This window comes from Nothoprocta perdicaria, unplaced genomic scaffold (genome assembly GCF_003342845.1).
Source record: "Nothoprocta perdicaria isolate Ctin4 unplaced genomic scaffold, notPer1 scaffold_235, whole genome shotgun sequence".
Classification (NCBI taxonomy): domain Eukaryota; kingdom Metazoa; phylum Chordata; class Aves; order Tinamiformes; family Tinamidae; genus Nothoprocta; species Nothoprocta perdicaria.
Genome location: NW_020455461.1, coordinates 498826 through 517759, shown reverse-complemented (window position 1 = coordinate 517759; position 18934 = coordinate 498826). Strand labels below are relative to the sequence as shown.

At 39.3% G+C, this 18934-nt stretch overlaps 2 protein-coding genes across 6 annotated transcripts in view; both read left to right on the top strand.

The window, feature by feature from the left end:
- The window catches only part of CHMP5 (charged multivesicular body protein 5), an 8825-nt gene extending 6419 nt beyond the window's left edge, over positions 1–2406 (top strand). The window contains exons 6-8 of the mRNA XM_026039644.1: positions 677–785; positions 1063–1175; positions 1644–2406. Coding sequence (XP_025895429.1) covers positions 677–785; positions 1063–1175; positions 1644–1694 — 273 coding nt within the window. The 3' untranslated portion in view covers positions 1695–2406. The remainder of the gene's footprint in view (positions 1–676; positions 786–1062; positions 1176–1643) is intronic.
- A 501-nt stretch (positions 2407–2907) lies between these two features.
- Positions 2908–18353, top strand: BAG1 (BCL2 associated athanogene 1). 5 transcript variants are annotated; one of them, XM_026039639.1, is made up of 7 exons: positions 2908–2963; positions 5060–5188; positions 5378–5460; positions 6120–6233; positions 6665–6772; positions 14728–14790; positions 17105–18314. In XM_026039639.1, the coding sequence occupies exons 1-7, from the start codon at positions 2921–2923 to the stop codon at positions 17192–17194; spliced, it is 630 nt and encodes a 209-aa protein (XP_025895424.1). In that variant the 5' UTR covers positions 2908–2920; the 3' UTR covers positions 17195–18314. The 5 variants fall into 5 exon arrangements, with proteins under 5 accessions (XP_025895424.1, XP_025895423.1, XP_025895425.1 ...); XM_026039638.1 differs by having other exon boundaries at positions 2920–2963; positions 14728–14764; positions 17146–18353; XM_026039640.1 differs by lacking the exon at positions 14728–14790 and having other exon boundaries at positions 2920–2963; positions 17105–17247.
- Positions 18354–18934: the final 581 nt, after the last annotated feature.

Genomic DNA, 18934 nt, shown 5'->3' with positions numbered 1-18934 from the left:
CACAATCAGCTGTTGCCTTTATTGCACTACGTGTTGTTGCCATACTGGCCTAATCTTTTCTCTTTCTTCATTCCTCTTTGCATCTCTACATAAATGTTAGCAGCTACTTTGGTTCTATAGCTTCTTTATCCTTTCTTTTTTTTTTTCTCATGTTGCTGCTGCTTTGTCCCACTGTATTCTTATTCWTGGTAGCTACTGTAGAAAATATTTTTAAGAAGCATGCAAAGCTTCACAGTGTTCTTCAGGAAATGCAATTTAAAATCTTAAGATCTTGAAATATAACAAACATGCTGCATTAAAATGTTCATCAGATGTCATTGCTGAATTCCACTAAGTTCTTTCCTGGGCTGTTTTTAATAGTGTCTGTGTGATAAACGCTTAGACAAGGGTAATTTCCTTTTTTGTATCTAGGTATAGTGCCAGTAGGTATAGATATATATCTATACCTTTTTGTTGTTGTTCTGACACGTGTTTTGGCCAGATGTTTTTCTCTGGAAAGTAGATATCCTTTCCAGAGTACTTTCCAGATGTACTTTCCAAAAAAAAAAAAAAAAAGGATTTATATTTATATTTAAAACGTCTGTCAGTGCCTTGTAGACTGATTGTGGCTAAGCTCTGATAAARTTAGCTAAAACTGTTGAATACAGATGTGCTGATTTTGTTGTTATTGCTGCAGGACATACAAGATCAGTTAGAGGATATGATGGAAGAAGCCAATGAAGTCCAGGAAGCGCTGAGCCGTAGCTATGGAACGCCAGAGATTGATGAGGATGATTTGGAAGCAGGTGAGGAACACGAAGGAAAAAATAGTGTTTAAAAACAGCTTTGATTATTCTTTTAAGCATAAACCTGCATTTCTTCCAAGAAACTTRACTTTCGTTACCTGAGCTTCTTTTGAGTGGAGGGTGAGGAAGTTTTTCCGAATTATAGTTAAATAAGAAACATAATAAGCAACTAAGAAATAGTGATGCATTGTGAACCATGTTTTTCTACAAGAGATACTTTTTCTGCAAAAGAAATGCCTTGCTTATTTTTWTAACCTACATAATAATATTATTTCAGAATTGGATGCACTAGGTGATGAAATTCTAGCCGATGAAGACAATTCCTACTTAGACGAAGCTGCGTCTGCTCCTGCCATACCAGAAGGCACTCCTATCGATACAAAAAACAAAGTGAGTCTTTTCTTTAAAAGGGAAAAACATATATATATATATATATTCAGAATTAATCATATTTATGTGGGTTGCTTGCTGTTTGGAATCCTCAGTATGTTAAATAAGAATTGTGCTTAATGTTTTCTATATTTTGGATGATCTGCTTATGTATGATGAATTGGCCTTCTAAAGCCTAAGATAACTTCATGATAAGTCGGTATTATCAGCACATCTSTGCGTGAGAGAATACGGTGTAATTTATGCTCTTTGTTTTCAAGAGCTAAAATGATGTTTTTAAACTTCTGTCTTTGTAGACCTTATAAGCTTAGTTTTTCATATTTTTGCTTTTCACTGCTRTAATACAGCTTAGAATACCGGTTGCTTTTATTTTGATCTCACTTGCCACACAATTACAGATATCATTAAAATTGTGAAAAGAATGCAGAACTTATTAATTTGTTTCTCTTTTCTTCTTCTTCCTTATAGGATGGTGTGCTGGTGGATGAATTTGGGTTGCCCAAGATCCCCGCTACATAAGTGTTCCAAAAGCACAATGGATATGACAAACTACATTTTACAAATCAAATTACAAGATTTTTTAAAAAAGATCTGGGGAACTTGTCCTTCCAGTGTAACTTTAATATCACTACATCCATAGTATGCAATATGAATGGCTGCTGGTGTTTCCTTTCTTTGAAGAAAGTTGTTCTACTACTGACTTTTCTGTTAATGGAAAACTTGGCACAATTTCCTTCAGTGGAAGCCGTCAGTCTAATAGGTTTTCATTTCCTGTGTCTTATGGACAAAGTAATCCGTGAAGAGTAAAGGTGGCTGTTTATAGCTGAGCTCTGTTTGATTTTTCTATTATGGTTCTCTTTCTTGAAACTGAGACTGTATGTTGCTGCTTCCTGTCTGTAAAATAGCTTCCTCATTTCTATGCTTATTTGATAAAGTAGAGGCATTTTAAAACAAATTCAGTCTTGAGACTTTTGTGCTATTGTATTGTAACCTACTTAATAACTGTAATGGATGGTAGGCTTATCATTAACATTATGTGTTCCAGTGTAACATAAAATCATTTAGAGTAGCTGACCCTTTTGTGTGGTGTTTCCGGCAATGATCTTAACCTGCTGTGTGTTCCTACTGCTTTAGGACAGGCGTATCCGGAGACGGAGCCTCATTTTGCTCCCTACAATGCCACAGCTACTTCCTTCGCAGTGTCACATTTAAACCAGACTGTTGCTTCTGCCATGTTTCAACGCCGGCAGGAGTAGCAACAGATGTTGTAAGAGGAAAAAAAAAAAGGAGGAAAAAGAAAAGTGGGGGGAAAAAAAAAAGTCTGCTGTCTTCCTTCTGCTGAGCTCCCAGGCTGCGGGCACAGCGCTGGTGCCAAACCCCCGCTCGGCCGCAGGAGAGGAGTTGTCCAGCCCAGACAGAGCTCTTAACTAACACGAGAAGCACTTTGTACAAATCTCTGTAGAGAAGCAGCTTTATTTATCGCTAATAAAGGTATTTTTCCCAAGCGGATCCTGGCGTAGCCGCGCGCCCCGGTGCGGGGCGGGGGCGGGCCCGAGGGGCGGGGGCGGGCCCGAGGGGCGGGGGCTGAGGAGATGGGGGCGGGGCCTCGCACCTGTTGGGAACATCAGCCTCCTTCTCTCCGCCTCCCGTGACGTCACGCTGGGGCAGGGCCTCCCGCCGCGGTGACGCGTTTCCGGCGCGCTCCCGGAAGCGCCGCCAGCAGGCTTCGCGGTGGCCGGGGCGAGATGGCGGCGCGCGGAGCCCCGGTGACCGTTACCGTCACGTACAGTAAGAGCCGCCCGGGGGCGCGTCCTGCCGGCGCGGGCAGGCGGGGGGCGGCCTCCCAAAGGGGCCGCCGGCGCCCGGGGGCTTTCGTTCCCGAGGCAGCTSCCGTTCCGGGCGCTGCGCACGGAGCTTCGGCGGCTTCTCCTGCGGGAGCCTCCTCGGGGCGAGGGGTCTTGTCCGTGCGGCCTTCCTCGCACGCGGCAGCGCCTGGGCCGGGCCGGGCGAGCGGGCGGCTGCCGTCGCCGCGGGCTGCGGGCGCGGGGTTCGCACCCGGTGCCGTCGGCTGACGTTGGGGCGAACGCCCGCTGTGCGTGCGTGTGTGTGTGTGTGTGTGTGTGTGTGTGAGCGTCGGGAACGATGGAAACGGGAAGGCTTCACGGAAAGGAACGGGGTTAGGCCCGCCTGTACCACTCTACAAGCCACAAACCACTGAATTGACCTGATTTTTCCCTAAATGTACCTAGAGTCTTCCCAAAGAACTGGGAAACTTACCTTAGCTGAGACTTTAARTCATTGCTCTTATTTATAGGGAGAAAAAATGGTAAATTGTGTTACCAGTTTTAGTCTGAGATGTTTTTCGTGGTGATCTCATTCATCAGTGAATTGACAGTGTAACTGGTGCTATATCTGCCCTAAAGTGCTATTCATAGTTTGTAGGTAAAGCTGTCCTCATTGCAAGGCAATCTTCAGCTGTTCTTTAAGTCCTTTCTTGTTTTCTTTGTTTTTTTTGTTTCCGCAAGTGCTGTCAATCCTTATGTAGAGCAGATAAATGTGTTTGGGAGCTGCTGGAGAGAGAGTCTGAGCTTAAAATCATTTTTGCTTTCCAGAACATTCTTGGAGATTGCACAGTCTTGAGGTTTTTATGTAGCTTGGCCTTGGGGAACTGAAACATATGAAAATATTTATAGCTTTTTTATATATATTTTTTTAGTTTATTGTAAAGATATGTGCATTTAAAATCAGTGGCAYGAGGATAGTTTTCTCTCTGGTACTTGTTAGAGTTCTCTCTTCCTCCCAACTGAATAGTGTCTCTCAACTCCCTTGCAGCCAGGGATGGCTCGTTTGGGTGGGTGTTTTGGCAGGCCTGCAGCACAGGTTGCACAGAGCAGGAGCAGCTGAGAGGCAGAGATGAACCCACGTGGTCCTTTTGTTCAGAGAGCTGCCTGCTGTTCCTTGCACATAGGAACCCCGTGATCCTGGGGAGTGTGAGCAGGATTCTCCGTGAGCAGGACTGGAGCAGGCTGGCAAGGCCTGGCAGCTGGGGCTGCTTTCAGCTCCTSATGGTGTGGGCTGTCCAGCTGCTCGAGTTTCCTGTCCTGGCCATGCAGTCTCCTACCTGCCCTGCCCAGACTGTCACGTCGATGGACCTGTTCACATGAAACCATCCTCTGACTGCATCCAACGTCCCTGACGAGTCGAGTGAGGTGAAGAGGGGATTTAAGGGCTAGAGTCTGTCAAGACTTTGGCAGTTTCATGATAAACCTCTTCAAGGCTGCTGTGGTTAAGACTTTGGAGACCCACACTGGAACTCACTTGGCACTTAGAAACAGTGACTGCAGGTTTTTATACTAGGTGGATATGCAGTTAGGGGAGAAACCATCCTCACGCTAAGAGGGTTTGCCCAGGAGAGGAAAGGCTGACTGGGAAGACATTGGACTAAGAGGAAGGGAGCAAAGGGAGTGACAAGTCATCTCTGGTTTCCCAAGACTTGTGTCCTTAAAAGTTCCTGTAAGTAGGAACTAAAACAGATCATGAAAGTCAGGACTTCTCTTCTCCAACTTGTGGGATTCCTGTACCATCTGCATTCTTAAACAATATTCCCCCCCATCTCTTCTTTATTAGGAGCTTTATAGCCAGTAGATTTCTCCTTATCCAACTCTTCAGGTTATTAGAAGGTAAAAATGTTTTTTTTTTTTTTTCAGCTGAGTAACTCTAAGACAAAGGAATTTCAGCAGAACCCTGTTATTTAAAATTAAGATTGTACATGAGTACTGGTGATTTGAAAACTTTCTGCATTCATGGAAATAAGTATGAGAAACTGATTCTACCTAAAATTTTCTGGGTAACAATCAATATTACTATCATTCTGATTTTGTTAGGTAAYGAAAAGCACAGTATTCAGGTTGCTTCTCATCAGGAAGATGGGGAACCTACGCTGCAGGACATGGCTCTGCTTATAGAACAAGTCACTGGTGTTCCAGTTCCCTTTCAGAAACTGATATACAAAGGTAACTCAYGCACCTGTCCGGATTTCTTAAGGGCAGTTCCTTTTATCTTACTTTCAGATGTCTGTGTTCTGAATGCTTTTGAAAAAGTATTTTTAACACTTTTTTTTTTTCTTACTTGAACAATTGAAAGTATTACCTACTGCTATTAGTAATATTTTGACTTTTGTTTTTCTCTTTCATCATATTTAGGAAAGTCTCTGAAAGAAATGGAACAACCATTGTCAGCACTTGGTGTTAAAAATGGTTGCAAAGTCATGTTGATTGGGAAAAGGGTAAGTATTGCTATTAGAATTCTTTTTTTTTTTTTTTTTTTTTTCTTCCATTATTCTAGTATCTATTAGTGGCTCGACTGCTGGACATGAGTATAGGTTTTGGCATAAAACTCACCCTGTGTTCATCCCCACCAAGCTGTGTTCAGTCTCATGCACCGTGTGTAACTATGCAGCTTTCTGAAATTATGTTCCTGGCAAGCTCCTGCCTAATCTAATAGCACTCATGAACTTCCTGTGTGCTGATACCCTTTTCTCTGATGATACCCTTTTCTGGTTGAAAAACAATAAAAACCTGTAGCTGCTGGGTTACTTCTGGTGAAGTGATGTACTCTTAGAGGACAATAGAGGACAAAGTAGTATCCCCTCATATGTTGCCTCTACTTCCAAGGTAATAAAGTTAATAGATGAAAATTACTTGCACTTTTCATTTTCTCTTCAGATGATTCTCATTTAACATGTTTATTTGCATTGCCACTGTACTTGTTGTAAAGCTTTGGAAGCAGCTTGTTTGATGGTGTTAAGGTATGGGAAGAATAACCACAATGTAGTATTTAAGTGAGCAAAAGCCATCGCTTCTGTGTCATGCTGTTGCTTCACGTTAGCTACATAGTGACTCTATTTGTTCCACAGTTGTGAATTTTATGCTTTTGAATACACAGAATAGTCCCGAGGAAGAGGCTGAGTTAAAGAAGTTAAAAGATTTGGAGAAGTCAGTGGACCAAATAGCTAATAAATTAGAGGAAGTTAATAAAGAGTTCACAAGCATCCAGAAGGTATGTCAGCTCTGTGTCCTTTCAAATGTTTGCAAAACTGCTTTTTAAAAAAAAAAAAAAACTGCATATTTTCTAAAGTACTACTTGAAGGTTTTATACAATCAGTAATAAGCTGTCCCTATCATCTTTTCAAGGGACCTGTAAAATTCTTAATAAACTTCAAATGCTCTTTGAGTTTTCGATATAGGAACCTGAATGGCACTATTTGGAAAAAAAAAAAAGATATTGTTCAATATTGAACAAATTATATTATTTAGATCTAGAAAAGCATTGATGAAAAAAATTGGAATTTTTATTGTACCTGAAACTATAGAAATAGGAAAAATATTTTTTGCTGCAGTGGATTGATTTTTTTTTTTYTTTTTTTTTAGCTGAGTAGTATGCAGGTTGTGAAGTAATGTTATCCTAGCTTATATCTTTTTCTTCCTCAGGGTTTTTTGGCAAAAGATCTCCAGGCAGAAGCTCTGAAAAAGCTGGACAAGAGGATAAAAGGAATTGCAGAGCAATTCATGAAGATCCTCGAACAGATAGATGCCACTGTAAGTAAATAATCACAGAGAGGCATCATATCCCTAAAGAAGTTTCCTTTTAAGACTAAATCTTTAATACAGTTTATTTGATATTTTAAAATGTTAACACATAGATATATTTTAAGATAGTTAATTGGTTTGCTTATATTGTTCTCTTGCTCCTGCATGTCTCCAAAGGCTGCTAAACAGTGACATTAATGCCTGTGTAAGCATCCCCATTCTATAGAGGAGCTTCATGCTGGGCAATAAGGGCCTGTCAAGACTACATGAAACAAACATCCTGTACTCGGGTTTTACCCTTCTAGTTTGTCTTGACAAAACCTGTTTTGTTAAACTTCATATTAACAGTAAAGGTAATGGGGCAAAAAAAAAGCAGAAGAAATTTTTCTGTATTGTTTAAGAGCAAGGAGGTCCTGAAGAATTCTCTGGTCTGTTKTATGTGGACTGACAGTACTTTTACTCAAGATGTCTGCATCCTGAGGCCTGGAGTGTTTATTTGAAATGTCCTGGGGTTTCTCCAAGTGCTCTATAGTCATTAATGGGTCATCACTTAGAGCAGCCTTCTTTATTCTGCTGTGTATCTCCCTGCAGAACACAAGAACTGAGAGCAAGGTGAGAGTAAGGGACCTGCCCCAGACTGTGGCAACTGGAGTGTTTTGTTATTGAGTTTCTATGTCTGTTGGGTTATGCTTTTTGACTTCATGGTCTAATTCCRTTGCATTATCATGTTTTTAAATTCCTGTTCTGAAGGACCAGCACACTGCTTCTCTGTGAGAGTAATGTCTTTGGGGTTACTGCTTTCCACAGTGACCCTTTATGGGTTTATTTCTGCGTTTTTGTACAAAGTTCAGTAGTCTGTGTAACAAATGGATTTTAATTGATGAGTGCTTTGAAAAAGATGAGCAGCTCTGTATGTCATAGAGTAATAATTTGAATTGGCCCTTACCAGATGCTGTACATTTTGTGTTGCTGGGATTGGCGGGGAGTTTGTTAACTTATTTCCTCCTTTCATACTGTGCACCTTTAATGGTAAGTTAGCCTTTGCTGCTTGCTGCCAAGAGTTTCGCTTATGCTTGTTATAGTTGACACTCTAAGTATGTTTTAATTTTTCTTGTTTGCCATAATTAAAAAAAAAAAAAACAGTTCAGTATTTTGAAGTCTTCAAATTTCAGTAGTCKTCATAGGTTCTTGAATGCTATCAGACATACAAGCTTAATACAACTGATTCCTTGTTTGAAGTGGCAAATTTCCTATGTGTTAGCATGAAAATAGCGATGAAGTGACAATGGCTCATTTGGGTGGGGTCAGAACTTATTTCTGATCCTGCTGATTTCTGGTACCATTGTCCTGCTTCGAAAAATAATTAAAAAAAAATGCAGTATTTGTATGTGCTGCTTTGCAATCCTGGAAGGTAACAGCAGTCTTAGAAGACCCTCTTCATTTCAATTAAACAAAGTTTCCCAAGTTTTCTTTTGATTCTGGTACTGTATGTTTTAAGCAGGAAGCTATCTACTTCCTTATCCAAAATGCTCCGGATAGTACTGGACATTGACTTAGAGGTTTACCAAAAGATTTTAAGAACCTTATAAGCTGATGACTTCTTTTTTTCATTGAAATCATGTGCCTCAGTTTTCTCTTGTGGAAAGTGGAGTAGTCAGGGCTAAAAATAATCATGATTAATATGTTTTCATATCATCAATAGTTATAGATAACTTCATTATGAAGGAGCCTAGAAGCTGACATTTACTGGACTTAGGTTTTTAAGGGAGGAATGCCTATTAGTAMTTCTCATAGCAGTAGATGAAGGTACATCTTGGGACCAGCCTGCATATTTATTTGACTTAAAAGCCATAGTCTTATTAGAATATTATCATGAAAAATGAATCTGAATACCTTTCAAGGAATCTTACAGATAAGATACAGAATCTTTGCATAAAATGGAGCTCCTCAGTGTACTGTTATTACAGCAGATCACATGATCAGGCCCCAACTTTATTATAGCAGGTCACATGATCAGGTCCCAACTTTATTATAGCAGGTCACATGACTAGGCCACAACTTTATTAAGGTATTACAAAAAAGTACTGCAGTTGTGGAACATACAGATGTAGGGACATAGAACAGTAAAGAGGTATTTTTGTGAACAATAAATAACAGGAGCCACTTTTGCAAACAATAAATAACAGGAGCCACTTAAGTAAGAAATTGGGTGGAAAAAGTGGTAAATGCAAATGAAAAGCAGAAAGGTGAAAAGCTTCCAGAAAACTTTTTTTTTTCTGAAATATTCTACCTACTTTTTAGTATTCCCAAGTTAAAACCAAGCCCTAAGAAATCTTTTGAATGCCATTCACTGTATAAATCTGCTAGTGATGGAATCAATGGCGTATTAAAGAAAAAGTCACTGAGTGAGTGATTTTCTAACAAGATGAAAGAATGAATGCATTGTAGAAAGAAAATGTCCAATCATTTTGCATCATAAATGTTTCAGTTTGTTTCTTCGGCAGAATTGTTATGAAAGCACTTAAAGTGTCTTGGGCATTGTACATTGTTTGGATCAGTTCAGAAAACCAAGCTTGTTGCAAAACCAGGTTTGTTGGTGTTAAGGCAGCCAAAGGGTGGGAGACTAAATACTATGTTTTGTCCGTTCTAGGAGTGTTAGAATGCTAGTACCAGCAGACCTATCGTTAATTAGAGGAGCTGATTTGGGAACTAATAATGCTTTTTTTACTAGACTTCATGTATTTAAGAACTATGAATGTAAAGTAAGTCGGAAAGCGGCAACAGTAATTCAAGAGTCATGCACTATTGGGGTGGGAGAGGGAAGATAGAGTGGTAATACTCAGAAAAGTGCAAAAACAGTCTTCAAAGGATGTCTCTGAGTAGAGTACCTGCAACTTGAGCATTTGCACATTAAATATTTGGTTAAAAATAGCTACCGATTCTTCAGGTGAGAGCACAGAGTGGGATCTTTTAAGCATCTGATCAGTTTTCGTGTGCTGTGAAACATTCTAGTTTTTGCACACACTGCAAATTTTTTTTGTTTCAGGAGGAATACAGATTCGTTTTTCCTCAGCAGTTGAGGATTTATATAGGTGCATYGTTGGAAATGCATTTATTTCAACAATTAAAATATTTGGTCTAGGAGTAAAAGTCAAAGCATATTATTACAAATCTCAGCAAGCAGAACACAGAAAAATGCCCGACTTGATTAGCAGGCATGTTTTTTTAGAGAAATTACTGAAGCAGAGAAAAGAAAGGAAAACTTTCCTGAGATGCGTAGGAAAATTTAAACACATGGGCTTGATGCTGTACCTTTCTTGCCAGCTCACTGTAATGTACTTGAAGTCTGTCATTGATTTTGCCACCTGAGATATGGCTTTGTTCTCATGATCATTCCTTTCAAGTCACTGTTTAAATATATTAGCTGTGAAATCCCTTGTCAAATTGGACGTCAGGTAAACCAGTGCTTAAGCAAGGATTAAAGAAGGAATTGTTCTGCAAATAGCATTATTTTGCCTTTTACAAACACTTTCCAAGCTTCTGTGAAGTTTTACCGCTTACATTTGGAGTGACGTGAACTTATGTTTGAATCTTTGATTTTATTTGGATAATTAAACATTTTGTTTTGCATTTCTTATTTTTGATTCTTAAATCTCTTAGTATGGATCGTAAGTGTAAAATGAGAAGAGAATATTCTAAAGCACAGGAGCATGAAAGTGCCATTGTCCCTCAGTGAGCACAGAGAGTGGTGTCTGTACAAATCTCTGCAAGACATTAATGTTGTTGCTGTGTGTGGCAGAGTCCCTTTTTTAATGAATTTGGTACCAGAAGGGTAAAAGGCTTCTGGCTCTTGCTGCTATTGACTGCTAGTGTGGGAGATGCTACCTTTTTCTGATATATTTGACTAGCATTTGTTTTGTGTACTGGCTCATTACAGTGTTATAAACTGGATTCAGGCACCAGATCTTATCTTCCAAGTCCTGTGATTTGGGAGGTATTTAAAAAAAAGAGAAAAAAAAAGGAAAGCAAAGATGAGGTAGTAACATTATGTTTAAATATCTTTACTGTGAGTGCTGCCGTAGCAGAGGATGACTGGACAGAGCCGAACGGGATGTTCTGCAGCGAAGGGATGTGCTTTTCCTGGGAGACCATCTGGGAGAGAGAAAAGGAATAAAGAGAGAGCCCCTGTTCTGTAAAAAGCAGAGCTGAGGGAAGAGGGTGTCTGAGCTCATCCTTAAAGAAGCGCTCGAGAACAGAGAGGATGCAGAGGCAGGAAAACACACGTGAATTCATTATTGTCCAAGGTGGTTGGTTTGAACAGAATTTTATGAAGCATGGTATATGGCATACCTCCAGTACAGGAATTTCTGAAGGTGTGATGTATTAAGTGAGTGTGTCCCCGTGGTAAGTACCCCAAGGAGATGTGGTCAAGCATGTGGTTAGCCAACAGGGTAGTCCAAACAGGGACAGTCCATACAGGGAGTTGGGCTCTTTCTGCAGGGGAAAAATCCTCTTTGGGGGAGAAAAACACCAGCAAAAGCCCTGTGCCCAGGAGTCCTACAGAAGTTGCTGGGTAAAGCCAAGCAYGGCAGTCAGAATTTAAGGGATTTAAAGGATGGAATTTAAAGCCCTGTGAGGCCTAAGCAGGGTTTTGTCATGGAGAAAGTAGAGTGCAGATAGGAGCCGTGCTGTGGGAATTGGAATATGCTGTGCAGAGGAAAGCTGCCTACTAACCTAAACTATTGCTCTGCAAGAAATGCACCAAGACATACATTTAGCCAGAGCTTTGTATAAGCACTGCCTAGATTAAGTTACTTTTAAAAGGAGATATATATATATATAAAACTTGATTTTAATTAAATATTGAAATGTTATTGTGACTTAAGGTTTATTGCCAGCTTCACCTGTTAAACCCTGAATAGTTGGACATCSTATTCCTGGAGAGGAGACGTAAGCTGACTAAGGTAAAACAGAGAGACTGTGAGATTTAATTTGATGTTAAGATTTGCAAGCTTTACGAATTTAATGGCAAAATACCATTTGAGTAGTTTCATGAGTTAGTACACGTAGAGCTTCCAATTCTACATCTTTGCCTAGGGCTTTGAGGGCATGATTTTAAAAACAGCTACAAGGGTATGCAAACAAACATAGGATTTTGCATGCAGAGATGCGTTTAAAACAGTTTGGAAAAATACTGTCAAAATATAAATTGTCTAAATGTAACCTTTTTCTGAGCTTTCAACGTTTTTCTTCAGTTACCRATATTTGTTTATGAAATGGATATTGAGTGGTAGGCCCATCTAGATTTCCCTGTCTGGTATTAATAGTTAACCATTTTCAATTATCAAAATAAGTCTTATTTTCTTATTGCAATTTGATAAGAACACCAAAATATCTCAGAAGTTGCAATCGGAGATAAAAAGCTCTGGACAAAGAGAGAAAACAAGAAGGCATGGATAACGCTAGCATGTTATTTCATTTTTTTCAATTTCATTATTAATAAACGCTGTATCATTGAAAGCTTCAAGGCATAGAAGAATTTCTGTGACATAGTGACATCTTCATTTTTTGGTGAKAATTGACTATCTGATCTTTGACTGTCTTTGTTCTTCCAGGTTAATACACATAATGGATATTAGGTATCCATAGCTAAAATATTAAGCATTAAATAGTTTTTTCATGGCAATTGCCTTTTATTTTATATTTCATTTCAAAAATGAATATTGTACAAAATTAAGGGAAATATGGGAATTTCCTCCTGTAGTTACAGTACCCTATGTCATAAACAAGATCCATTAGAATACTTCATAGACCTTTATATTTTTTTTTTCTGTAACAAGTGTTATTTGTGAGTTAAAACTGGTGTTTGTAGAAGATTCACTGTCAACTTGAAACTAACTCTTCAGTTGTTCTGTAATGTCTTTGGAGCATTCAGTTTCCTGAAAGAAAGGATGTAATAAAATGTTACCGTGGTGTCTGCTTAATGGGAAGAGACATGCAGGTTTAGCCTGCCATGAGCTGGGACCTGTTGCAGTGCACAGCACTAGAGAGAAAAAACATGTTTTTGAAGAGCTCTGTACCTCCTAAGACGAACAGTAGAAAAAAAAAAAAAGTGCATTGAAAAATGGACATTGACCATTACTAAAATGAGGCTTTTGTTTGTTTAGACAGTTGGAAATCCAGAGATGGAAAGGACAGATAGGCCTTAGAAAAGAAACTGTTCCTTGGGACAAACTGAAGAATACTGCTCGGGATAGAGGAAAACCTTCAGTTTCTGAAAAAAAAAAAAAAAATCACTTTTAATTTTTAGCCATTTCTGTTCCTTTTTGCAAGGTAGCATTGCACCAGTTCGCATTTGGAAAGATGTCCCTGTTCATCTGCAGACTGACCTGTCTTGTGCCTTTGGATTCTRCTGCTAATTTTTCACCCTGAAAGAAGTATTTTTAGTTTCTGCTGTTGTTTCAGGAGGTGCAGTATGACATAAAGGATGTCTGTAAGGGAAATGTCTTTTTTGATCTTGAAGGAAGTGTTAAAAATGATCAATTTAATAATCCTGCTATTTGGGAAAACTCCTAATGGAACTGGAGCAACAGAAATGGAAGATGGAATCTCAGGAACAGAATATTCCTTCTCTTGTCCATCYTCCAAAAACAAACCAACGGGTAGATTAAAAAAATGACCTTGAGAGTAGGCTAGCACAGTAGTWGTTATTGCAATTTTAAATGTTCATGCTGTTCCAGGAGACAGGAAGCAGCATTTCATGTTCCTTCCTCCAGTGAGCGTGGAAGAAGAGTGATGGGGATTTTAGACCAGGGCTTACATGGGAGTAAAATGCAATAATAAGTTCCAGATCAGTCCGTGTCCCCTCTGTGTCCCCCTTGTCCCCACTGTGGAAATGTGCTGGGCTGTTAGTATCTCCTGGTCTGGTACCACCTTCAATGCACAAATAGCAGAGGAGAGTGATCTCTGCTCCAGAACTGCCCCAAGTCCCTTTTAAACCGGTTGTTTCAGTGCTCACAATGTCAGTTTTTTGGTGTGAAATCTTGTGTATTTTTAACTCCTATATTAAACTATGTGCAAGACTCCTATATTTAACACTATGTATGTTTGGCTGGACTTTGAAAGAAAATAAACTATTTTTTTCTTTCTTTGCCTTCTTATAAATATGTATCAGAACAGAGGGAAAGACGGGGCAGTCTTTAGCCTCAGTGTAGAGCTAGGAGGACAGAATTGTCCTCCTAGATGTGATGGTGTAATGATGCATCATGTTTCTAATAATGCAAAAAAATACCCCAAAAAACAAACGTTACCCTCCCCCACCCATACCCCAATTTAACTTCTCTCCAGAAGAACTAACCAGGTAAAACTTGCTAAGATGTTGTACATTGTTGTACATATATATTGAGTGGAAGGAGTGTGGAAATGGATGCGTTTTGACTTAAGAGCTTTCATGTACCTTCTAATACCTTCCATGAATAGATTACTAAGGATACATACAGCTTAAATAGACTAGCGGTGCTTGCATTACTGATGCAGTTTCATGCTGGTTATATAATGATGGTGCAGTCTGATGCTGACGAGTGTTTGAGTTACTGTTTGTAAGAAATTACTGCATCTTCAGTAGTCTCTGAAAACCTGAAGAAGAGCCCAGCAGAAGAGTTAACATATGTATGTACAGTGGACAAAGTGCGTGTGGTTTATTGCTATGTGTCAGGTGAAGACATATGGTAAACTTGCTAGTTCAGTTGTTTGCCATCATCATGTTGTATATATTTATATGTAAATTATTACTTTTTTTTTTTTTGAATTATTTGGTGTGTAGTCCTCCTCACTGAGCAGGCATGCCATTTTCAGCTTGCCTGTTGGGAGGATTCAGCTCTCTGACACATTAACTTTTCACTGTAAGTTTAATATGTTAGTTTCAAGATTAAGCTGCATCAACTTGTTCACTTATTTTACTGCAGAACCTGCCAGAGAATTTCAGTGATTGCAAACTGAAAAAGAAGGGCTTGGTGAAAAGGGTTCAGGTGAGTTCTTTTCCCAGCAACAGCTTGTGAAAATGAGAGCAGTTTAGATCTTAGATTTTTGCAGTATTTATTGTTACAGTGCTACTTCTCATGACCTCTTTCTGAGTAGTTGTTAATACTTCTATAGTATTAGAAAAATACAGATTTTYATAGCTCATACTATTTTCAAATAATATTAGTAATTTATATTAGTGCTTGGCCTTATGGCTGCCTGATGAAGTGGGCAATTCCAATTACTTTTAAATGAAACAGAATCATTCTTTCTTTCCCATATCTATGTGGGTTGGAGTAATGAGTGAGATCTGGGCACAACAGGGCAGCCAACTGACTCCTGCTGGAAGCTGGGAAAGACTTTGCTGGAGGTGCTTTTTGGAAAATTTAGCATTTTGACACACCAATTTTCTATAGAAGTTAAGTCTCTAAGCTGAAAGCTGTATGGAGGTGTGGCTGCATTGTTGGTGTTTTTTTTTTAGTTATTAAAAAACAAATATGATTTGTGTGTTTTCCTGAGTGTTCCTTAGAGACCTCATTCTGAATTTGTTACTGAATGCTGGAATTAACCCTCTTCCACCCTACTCTGCCCCTTAAAAAACAAACCCAAAAACTTTCATAAACAAGTGGTGGTGCTTCTCAGATTATTGTTTTGATTTGTATTGTGCTAGTTGCAGTCACAGGTTAGACTTCTGAAAATTATATGTGAATGTTCCTTTTGTTCATATATGGAATGGAAAGGTTTTGTCTTTTACCATAAACTTTATTAAATTTCCAAAAATGTTTCACATGTATTTTAAAAAGGCTGTTTATTTCAGAGAAAGTTCTACAAAGAAGTACTCTGTAGTAGAAGTGCTTTCCTTTAAGTTCAAAGCTGTTTATATTCCTCTAGAGAGACAAGGTCAAGTAACGCAAGTGGCAATGAAGATGGTCTCCTGGCAAGGCTRTATTATATAGAGCTCTGAATAATTTTGATTGCATGTGCTTGACCAAAGTAGCTAGCCTACAGTTATTACTGTAAAGCTCATTGCAAGCTGCTAGTGCTCCACTCTTGCATGAAGTTATTGCAGAAATAAGTGGGACTTTGAATAAGAACTGCTGTTAGAGCCTAAAGGGGACTTTGGGCAGAGGTCAGAATGAGCTATGAGCTTGTGTGGGGACRGTGTTCAGCCTCTGTGGCTTATGATCCACTTGGGGACTGCAGAAGAATCTTAAGGGATTTCAGACCAAAGTAGTAATTTACTTTTCCAAAGCAAGGAAAGTATGGCAAATTATATTTATTACTTCTATATATTTGTAGAAGCAAGAGGGAGTAATAAACAGTCTTCTGTTGCTGACAGCCTCGTATCTTCCAGAGTGGTGATTCAGATGTAAAACATTTGCAGGCAACAACCGTGACAGCTGCTACCTTGAATTCTTYATCACCCAAGTCTTGGTAGAAGTGAGCTGATGTCAGGGTAAGGGGTTGGCCAAAAACAGATGATCCAAAACAGCTTGGGTGCTGAAAAACACTGACCTGGCATAAGAAGTAGAGGAGAGGAGAAGGAAGTTTCCTAATGCTATTTCAATTCAAATAGCATTGAATACCCTGCTTGACTGTAAAGTCTGTTGCAGATACAGCAAAACCATGTGTAAGATGTGTGTAGATAGAAACGATAGTCAGTGCTTTGGACTCCGCCTATGGGAATATATTGATGGAAGCTTAAAGTGTTGAGGGGGGATCAGGAATCCAAGGTAACCAGTAGTCGCAGGCCTTTAACTGCTGCATGTGAGTTACCACAATTGCGGGAATTTGTGGGCATGTTGCAAGAAATGCTCAAGGTGCTGTGGGCTGCTCCCTTTGGAAGGGGGCTTCCCACCATGGAGGCACATGGGCTGCCTGTCAGGATGAGGGTTCATGCTGCCCTGCGGTCTTGAGAAGTACGAACAGAGTTCTTGGCTTAATGAAAGCTTGTTTGGATCTGGCTGAATAGGATCCCATCTTAGGCCACAGAAGTGTGTGTTGTAGGAAGGGAGCTTAAAGTTATGTTCACAGCTGAAACCCCCAACTTGTCAGAACTTTTTTGATTCTTGCTGATGATGGTGGATTTTTGATTAACTTGAAGTGGTTCAATGTCAGTGAGGATGGACAACCACACTGTCATATTTCCATTGAATTCCAGGTAAATAAAACTATTAATAAGTCATTATTGAAGCTGATCTGGGAGGTGGTTGTTGAATTGTCTTCTTATCTGTTGGAAACTTTAATTTCTTTTCTTAAGAAGCAGTCTAACATTGCTGAAGTTACATCCCTGTTAACTTTTGTCTGTTTTCTTATTTTCAGGCTTTTCTTGCCCAGTGTGATACAGTTGAAGGAAATATTGGCCAAGAAATGGACAAGTTGCAGTCAAAGAATTTGGCGCTGGCAGAATGAGGCATTGTTCTACTTAATTAGGAAACGTAATTGCTCTATGAGCAAGAAGAGAAGTTTGCTCTTTGTTTTGGAGCACTTATTCAGCTTTTTTTTTTTTTTTTTTAAGCCCAGTCTGTTAGACTGCTACTAGTGAATCATTACTTGCTGGTTGTCATGTTTGCCACTTGGTTAGACCTATTATTCTGAAAAGAAAACAATCCTTCGTAAAGAATTGCAGAAATAATATTTGTGGTGAATTGTCATGTATCTTATGGACGAGTGCTTAGTTAACTGAGTAACAAAGTTTGCAGTGACGGGCAATTTTGTCTGTTATGTCTTGGAATTTATTTACAGCTCAAATCAAAGAAGATAATGTGATCATAAAAATGCCATAAGTCGCAATTGTAGAACTTCAGCTTGATTGGAAAACTGAAGCAACATCTGGAGAAGCATAACATTCTAGTAACAGTTCAGAGCAATAAAAATACCACATATTTGTATCTACTTAATGTTTGTATGCATTGATAAATATAAGAAAGCTTGATTATGAGGGAGTTGTACCTATTTTAGCCTTAAATTGTCATAATAAATGGAATGTACTGTAACATGTATGGTACTTAATTTGAGTGGTGCATTACATTGTTGTTGAGCTCCTTGATACAGGTGTATATTTTTTTACATGGATTTCTGGTGTACTGTGTTTTATAGCTTATTTTTATTGCTTCTGTTATGCCTTGAGTTATTGCGGGAAATGAAATGGCATCATTTATGCTGCTCATGTATAAAGGGTTCAGTTCAACAAGGTGTGAATAAGGAGCTGTTTCAAAATRTATGTTTGGCTTCTTTTCTAGTTGCACTGAATCCATTCAATATTTAATGGAAATTTGCAGTGATTGTTACTGACTGATGTAGGCCTTGCAGTTTTGAGCTGGAGCCCAGAGCTGGTATACGTGTAATGAGAGCTGCTTTTTCACTGATGTTTCTGATGTTTCTGGTACTTCACAGTAACCAGTGAGATGTTGACTGGTAGGAGCCTGTTCCTGTGACCAAGCTGAGCTCCTCCATCTCAYGTGAGTCTGAGACTGAGGAGGAGACGGCCCCTTAGATAATGAGGCTTTATCTGCATATGACTGTTTTACCACTAGCTCTCCTTACAAAATGAAAGTAGAAAATGTGACTAAACAGGTAACTTTTAATATGTTACAACTATTAAAGTGTTGTCTTGCCATATTTCTCTGCTGTTTGTAGGAGGAGCATTGCTTCAGTGAAAAACACTATGGGACAATTGAAATGGTAGCCTTGCATTAAAAATGGGTCACTTTTGTTGTAAAAATGTCTGAGTTTAATCACAATTCGATCTGCCATTTTTTTGTTATTTTTTTAATTGCATTTTTTTCTACCTGAGACTGTTTTTTTACGAACTGTAAAAGATTTTAACCCCTAAAATCCCAGTAAGCTTGGCTATGAATTAGAAGAGGGCGTGTATGTGTTCCTTCCTCGTGCTGGTTCCCTGGCCTGACTGTATTTGCCCAGCACTTGAGACCTCATTGCGTGAGTGCATCCTGAACCTGTCTCAAAGAATCCAAGGAACAATCCAAGGATTGCGAATGGTAAATGGTTGCCAGTCTGTTCATGAGAGGCCCAAGGGCTTCTGACGAACCCCTYCCGCCAGCAGGTCTGGATTTAGAAGCAAGGTCCAGAGCTGACCACCGTTCTGTGGTAACTCCCGTTATCAACAGTCAGTTTCCGGGACAAAAGCAG